Source organism: Sphaerodactylus townsendi, linkage group LG02 (assembly GCF_021028975.2).
Source record: "Sphaerodactylus townsendi isolate TG3544 linkage group LG02, MPM_Stown_v2.3, whole genome shotgun sequence".
Taxonomy (NCBI): Eukaryota; Metazoa; Chordata; class Lepidosauria; order Squamata; family Sphaerodactylidae; genus Sphaerodactylus; species Sphaerodactylus townsendi.
The window spans coordinates 118,362,357-118,370,229 of NC_059426.1; the positions used below are offsets into that span (position 1 = coordinate 118,362,357).

The window sequence follows — 7,873 nt, forward strand, 5'->3', positions numbered from 1 at the left end:
GAGAAAAAGGAAGCAACTATCTCACTTTTTCATCTGACGCTCAGCTTGTGTTTGCTGCCCAAACTCCAGTCTTACTTCTGATGAGATTATAACTTTGGCTATCTCTTTTCCTGTCATAAAAATCTGATGCCATATGACTCATTGCCACCTGAAAAGGTTGCTTAACTGGTCACCTGAATACAATGCTCAAGACCACTATACGTGATATGCACACACCCATTTTCTGCAATCCCTTGTGCATTTATTCCCAAAAGGGCTTGGTTACAATTCTATGGGTAACAGAAGGAGCACCCAAGTGCTCCAGAATCTCCTAATCATTGGGGTATGGGGGATTCTATTTCTAAAAGGGGGAAATCAGTTTCATCAGCCTGAAATTTAAAAATTAGAGGCATTCTAGGTTCCTTGACCATTTCAGTTCTCAGATACTCATGAAGGAACTAAAGATATCCAGCAAGGACAAGGAAGACATGCTTATCATAATGACATTTTTTTATTTGTTGTTGTTGTTCAAGCTACCTTGGTAAGCTTGAGATCTCCTGAGATTTGCAAATTTGTCACTCTTTGCATAGGCACAATACGGTGAGTGAAGTCACAGAGTTGACGCCCATCAAGCAGGATCCGAATCTGCTGATGCTCACACAAGAGCTCCATCTGAAAGACAGTAACAAGCTGAAGTCACCTGGGGATGGCAGCAGCATGGTCTAAATACAATCAAAGGGGGGGAAAGAGTGCAGAAGCCCTACGAATTGGCTTTCAGAAGTTCATAACTCATTGGTTTCTGTAGAGCTTCACTGAAGTTGGTTTCATGTTGGTTGTTTTGTAATGCACTGGAGAGATGATGGACAATGGCTAAAGACTACTAGGCAGTCTCCCTTCAGATTCTATAAATACTGAGAGCAGGTGGAGGTTGTGCTTTGCATGAATAGAGTCCTGTTCAGTCACAGTTAAAGGACCTCATAGGACAGCCATGGTCAATCAGAGAAGATATTGTACTGGATACATCAATGGTCTGATGTGTATAAGACAGCTTTAGGTTTCCATGATCCATACTGTCTAATAGGAGTACCTTAAAAGAGTCCCCTGCTGTAAATGGAAAGTAGGGAATTGTCTTTTCCTCTTTCCCCCATTTTCCAGCAATCCATGAATTCCGGACAATGGATTTCTCAGTAAAGTTGATTGCAAGTAACAACCCAACCTCTGCGGTTGCGTCCATAGGGTCACACAGCAAAGTCACGGAAAAACTGCAAAGAATTAAAATGTGTTAAAGAATAAAAAATAATCTATCTAAAAGGGCAGTCTTATGAACAATAAAGAAAATTACTATGGTTCATTTATATTCCATCTTTCTTCTGTCACGGAACTTAAGGCAATGTCCATATGATAGTTTCCCCGCTAGGTTTCCAATTCAAGCACTGACTGGGACCAGGCCTGCTTCATGCATTTTCCAACTATACCCTAAGACCCCTCAGTAGTTATCACACATTTGGCAATTGATGGTAAGTATGTATGGCAGACATAAGGTTAGGTTTGCCAGGTCCTCCCTGGACACCAGTTGGGGATGGTGGGGTTGGGTTGCCAGGTCCAGGTTGGGAAACTCCTGGACATTTGGGGTTGGAGCCTGCGGAGGACAGGGACCTCAGTGGGGTACGACGTCATAGATGCCACCCTCCAAAGCACCCATTTTCTCCAGGGGAACTGATCTCTGTAGCCTGGAGATAAGTTGTAATTCTGGGGGAATCAAAAGTCCCACCTGAAGGCTGATAACCCTACTTAAAATGCAGAAACTGTGGAGAAGCAGTTAAATTGCTCCGATTTCACCTTGCTACAGTCCTACTAAAACTGCCCTCCAACATATACCAAATTCATCATTAAAGAATAATGTGCTATCAAAGTTCTCTATGGTTGCTTTCATATGGAGGTGATTCTCCAAATAGCTCTCGCTGCTGCTGTTAATGCAGAGGTATTCACAGAACAATGGAGTGTCTACATGGCACTTTTTTCTGCACTGTTTCTGTATCAGTCCCCATGGAACCTCATTTCCCATATACTACCACAGGCCTTCTTTAGGCTTTTGAAAAATGATTGGCAATTAGTTGATTGCTAACATGAAATCATACCATGATGATCTATTGCAAAAATGTACTAGTTTCTCTGAATGGTCAGCTTTTATTTAATAAAGAGTAAATCTCTAGCCCTTTACATTGCATAGATACACCATTCCTGTTACAGTTGCTCAACAAAAAGTTCTAGAGATGTACTTCTTAAAAAATTAAAGGTGGGAATGGAAAAGAACTAGTACATTGCTCCTTCAGTGCGGCAAATGTCAATGAAGGAAAGGAAAAGATGAAAAGAGGACCTTGTGTAATGCACACATTGCTGCCCAGACGATCTGGTCTGGTTTCTTCCTGAAAAGATCAAAGAAAAGCAGATTTGGGAAAGAGAGTACCAAGGAAGCAGAAAGGATGATTGGAGCACCATTAGACCATGTCATGTGGATGCTCTAGAAGAAAATACTGCAGTTTTATAGCCAAACTAGAGGCAAACCTTATAGCAGCTTATAACAGACAAGAAATGTATTGTCGAAGGCTTTCACGGCCGGAATCACTGGGGTGCTGTGTGGTTTCCGGGCTGCTAGAATACGGCCATACAGCCTGGAAACCACACAGCACCCCAGACAAGAAATGATTATGCCATTCTATGTGAGGATTTAACTCCTAAGGTATAGATGTGAGAAAAACAGAAAAAGAAGGCAGCAAATTACTCCCTTTTAATTCCCCCCTACCCAGTCCGGCATTGCTACATTTTTCCCTGGGAGTGATTTTACACTACAGCTTTTTGTGCCATGGAAAGCAAGCCCTTCTCTCCATTCAGCTACCAGTGGAACTGAATCTGGACTGCCACACAATAGCAGTTAGTACTGTTTCTTACAGACAAGCAGGGTTTTTTTGTGATGTTATTCACTGGTACTGAGTACTAGCACCTTTTGGAGGGGCTCTCCCATGTCTTGAGGGAGGACCTGGTGGAAATTGCTGCCACCACCTTTTGGAGGGGCTCTCCCATGCCTAGAGGGAGATTCTGCTATGAAGTTTACTTGAAAGGAAATCCCATTCAACAAAGGTTATGCTTTTCCCTTTAATTATCCTATAATTCTTTTTTTATTTACTTAGTGCTTAATTATTTCCTGTTCATTCAGCAGCATCTGAATGGAATTATTCCTTTTTTCAGTTATGTGTTGGTGGGGAACGGAGAGTGTAATACTGCTTTCCTCTTTGGCCAATTTGCTGGTGGTCCCCGGCCACTCGATGATGCGGCTAGCTTCCACCCGGGTCTTTACAGCCCTGGCCCCTGCCTGGTGGAACACTCTTCTTCCATCTGTCTGGGCCCTGCGGGATCTTGGTGAGTTCCACAGGGCCTGTAAGACTGAGTTGTTCCACTGGGCTTTTGGGGGAGCCAGCCGTTGATTGGTTCACCCCCCTTTTTGCCTACATCTTGGGACTTTTACCATCTATGCAAAACACCGTTTTCCTCCCTCTTTGGGGAGGGTTTTTTTAACTGAAAATTTAATGTCAGACGCTAGGAAGTCGTATGCAATGTTGTATTTATTGGGGTTTAATGATGTTATGACTTATGGAGCCTATTATTTATTTGTAATTTTATTCTATTTTGTGCTCTATCTGTCTGTTTACTCTGTTGTTCACCGCCCAGAGTAAGTAAGTAAAGAAAGACCGCCCAGAGTAAGTAAGTAAAGAAAGACCGCCCAGAGTAAGTAAGTAAAGAAAGAAAGACAGACAGAAAGAAAGAAAGAAAGAAAGAAAGAAAGAAAGAAAATGACCGCTCACTTTTTAAAATTTTAATGACTGTAACTTTGTAATTGTGACCATAAATAGACAAGCAGTAATTGAAGTGTTCCACTAAGCAAGAACTTATTAAAAAACAAACAATAGTAATTAAAGCTCCTCCCACCCTGCCCCAAACTGATATGGATTAATTCAGGAATATCCAGGCATCCCATGAAAAGGATGGAATGAAATAAAATTTGGTTTGTTTGTTTTAAGAGGAAAGACAATTTACAGGGATAGTAGTTAAAGAAACCTGTTGTGTGTGGTGCAACTCCATTTTAAGTGCAAAATATCAGCACAAATCATGTCTAAAAAATGCCAGGAAAACATCACAGATAACAATGGAGTACAGTGGACTGACAATGACATTATCTGGTTTCTCTGTCAAAAATGAATGAATAATGACAGTTCTAGACTAAATGGCTAGTATGGAACCACCTGAAAAGAATGCTGTTCTTCAAGAGATCAGTTAAATCATAGAAAGTCTTTCTTAGTCACGCATACCTTTTGGGGTTTGGGCATATTACCCCCATGATAGTGATTTTCATGGTTGGTCTCAGTCCTCCTTTAATTTCACCAACATACTTCTCTACCTATTGAAGCAATATAATTTTAGTGGTGACTGCTGTATGATAAATTACAGAATTACAGATTATGCAGATTATTAGTTGGGTTAAATAGTATATTTATTATTTTATTTATGTACATCATTTATATACTGCCTTTCCATCCAATAGGGTCCCCTTCTTCATCCCAAAGCTGGCTCCAGGCACCTGTTCATGTTTTCCACAGCCTCCCTGATGTCTGTTGGAAATGCAAGACAGAACTGAGTGTCACCTGAACATTAGCTATTACATTAGCTGATGTGGAACACAGGGAGGATAATGCTGCTGCTGTCTTGCTTGTGTGCTTCCTGGAAGAACTCGCTTGGTCACTGTGTGAACAGACTGCTGATCCAGCATGCTTGTTCTTATGGTGGCAACTCAGTCCCAGATTGCCACATGACCTCTCCCAATGGCTTTACACACAGATGCTGAAAAGCATGGATGATGGGACTTCCAGAGAAATGGCACTTCACTCCAGTTGGGACTCTGAGTAATCCTGACCTTTCTCACTGAAAGGACCAATTTTGCTGGCTTGAGAGCAGGTTTTTCCTCCGCTCCTGCCTCCTCAGGTACTGGGAAATTTAAATTCGACAGGTGAATTAGAAAGGGCTTGACATAGACCTACAAGTTCTGAGAAAATCTAGAATTGGCAAGTCTGTGTGAGACATGAGCTTCCAGAAGTAGCCTTCCTCTCCCTCCTTCCCTCTTTTTTTAAAGTATATTTCTTTTCCCTTTTCTAGTTTTCAATGGTTTTTTTCTCCTCCTTTAACTTTATTTCCTTTTTCTGTAACTTTTTGTTGATAAAATAAAAATTTGAAAAAACAACAACCAACCCCTGGAGGACAAGACAGAACCTTGAGGAATCCCCATAGGCCAAAGTCTAAAGGGCGGAGCAGTAGTCCCACACTCTGAAACCGCCCAGTTCCACCCTCAAAAGGTAGTACAGAAGGCCACCATGTTCAGTAATATCTAAAGCTCCCCAGAGGTAAAGGAAAATTAACAAGTTGCATTCGTTTTCTCATCTACAAACCTACCTTTATCATTCAAATGCTCACTTTTTTTTAAAAAAGCCACAACATCCAACAGTTAACAACAGATGTGCCTTCTGATCTTTTATTGTGCTGTTCACTGCATTTATGTATTGCATTGTTTTCTAATTTCTGCATTCCCATTTTGTACTTGTCATGTCTAATACTATTTTATTGCAGTGTATTTTAATTATGTAATCCAGTCTTATGACACTTTTACTAGATGTGCTCTACTGTTCCTAATGCATTTTTTTAAAAAAAAAATTGTAATCCACCTTGAGTCTCAGCTGGAAAGGTAGTCTATAAATAAGGCAAACCAATCAATGAATCTTCTGTGGATTCTGTACAGCCCAGGTAGAGCTGTGCTGTATTACAGTTCCTTTCCCATCTCCTCCCTCTTGCTGTGGCAATTTATGCCCTGTGGAATGGTGCTCCCATGGATCAGTGGACTTCCAGGAGCAACATGGGGCTTGAAGTGGGGGGAGGAAGTGCAAGGGGGAGAGGAAATCACCTTCTGTGAAGCTGAAGAGTCCATTGCAAGTGGTAAGGGAGAACAGATTCCAAGATTGTTTCCTCAGAAGAAATGCTTTCTGAGTTCAGTAGAGCTTACTCACAAGTAGGTATGCACAAGATTGCATTCACAGATCATTACCAGATTGAAGACTTAAGGCTCAACTAACTTCAGTTGTTGGGATGTTTAAATAAGGGATTTTTTTTCTCAGTGCGCAGGCTTAACTAGAAAGTGTTTTATTGTTGTTATTGTTAGTCTGATTGTTGTTTTATCCTATGCCTAATAAAGGTAATTAATGAATGAACTAGAAAGTGAAATTACCATTCAGAAAACATCCATAGAGATCATAAACTGTCAAAAGCCCTGACTCTCAACGATATAAGAGGGTGAATCCATAGCTATAAGATCCATTCAGCAATATGAACACTTGCTGCGAAATGGATAAGCATTGATCACAGAATGGAATGTTAACTGAACAGGAACAATGCCAGAAATGTGTATCTGTTCTTTTCCACCATGCAACGGAAAAATTCTCTTGCACAAATGTCCTGAATTATTCTCAGGGTTCATATGTACATCAAGTGGAAGCCAAGTTCAGGATTTTTCAGGTGCGCAGTCTACAATTTGGTTTCAAACATACAGTAACTTTCATGGTTTTCACTGGCCATGCGAATACGCAGGGTAACTCTACAAAGTGTTGTGTTTTTCATTAATCCTTTGTCATTGTTCTTCCTGTTGGTTTTGTTTATTGTGCTCTGTAAAAGATGTACTAGAACGGCCAGAAAATGGATGTGGGCATTTTCTGTACTGTAACAGCTCGCATGTTGTACAACGGCTTTATACAAACATTGAGAAGTCACCCACCCTTAAAACCTTTAAAAAAAACTCTATGAAACCAGATGGTTTAAAAGGCCTTTTCAATTGGATAACAGTTTGTATGTTTATCTAATCAACTGATAATGATGATCTATGGTCATTGGAAGCAGTTTTTGATGTTATGGTTTTGTTTTTATGGCTTACTATAATTTTGATTCCTGCACTAAAGAAAGGTGGACTAAAATGTCTTTATACATGACAGTTTACAACATACAAGTTTACAACATCATGAAAAAACTTAACCATAGCTTTCTCTGATCAGCGTATAATTCAGTTTGACTGGTCTGCTCCTCAGTTTGACTCTCATTGCTCCTTTTTCTCCCATATAACATTATAAATTAGAGAAAACCACCTGGTGTGCTATAAACTAAAAGAAAAAAATGTACAGAGTTTTGCCATAATGATCCCTTTTCTTATATTGCTCCTCTATGGTTTTAGTTCATCTGAATCTTATAGCATTGTGCCAACCCAGATACTGCTTTCCCCGCTTTTGAAATATCCTGGGTTTAATTCTGACAGGTTCATGCTTTTTTTAAAAAAAAACAAACCCTATTAAATATTCAAAGAGATGTAGCACTAAAACAACACATTCAAGCAAAGCTATGAGTCTCTTCCCAGTACAGTAATCTTTCTTGCTATAAAGTAGATCTTATACTTACATTTGTGCCCCTGTCATTTTCTGTCATCCTTTTTTGGCCTGTTATGTTCATAATGTGCACAGAAGTATTAGTGTTTTTCTTGTGTGTACTCAATAAACAAAAGGTCAAGAATAATGTGGGGACCATTATCTCTAGCAAACAGCAGTTTGACACCACCCATGCAGATAGCTGAGTCACAGCAGTCAGCATCTTCAAAGTGATATCCAAAAAAGAAAGAGGAAAGGAATGTAGGACATAATGCTTTGAAAACAGCAGGAAACTGTTTGCCTAGCCCTAGCCAATTAGCAAGTAATTTGTTCCAAAACTAGTTTCAGTAAAACTCTGCACAGTTACAAAAGCCCAGTCTGGGATGAGA

At 40.1% G+C, this 7,873-nt stretch overlaps 1 protein-coding gene across 2 annotated transcripts in view; it reads right to left on the minus strand.

Annotated features, from left to right (window-relative positions):
* Positions 1 to 7,627, minus strand: part of LOC125425790 (galectin-related protein A-like) — a 27,361-nt gene extending 19,734 nt beyond the window's left edge. For both annotated transcript variants that reach the window (XM_048483464.1, XM_048483463.1), the window contains exons 1-4: positions 7,519 to 7,627; positions 4,344 to 4,432; positions 1,067 to 1,241; positions 517 to 651 (exon numbers count right to left, since the gene is read on the minus strand). In XM_048483464.1, the coding sequence (XP_048339421.1) occupies positions 517 to 651; positions 1,067 to 1,241; positions 4,344 to 4,432; positions 7,519 to 7,569 (450 nt within the window). In that variant the 5' untranslated portion in view covers positions 7,570 to 7,627. The remainder of the gene's footprint in view (positions 1 to 516; positions 652 to 1,066; positions 1,242 to 4,343; positions 4,433 to 7,518) is intronic.
* Between the last annotated feature and the right edge of the window lie 246 nt (positions 7,628 to 7,873).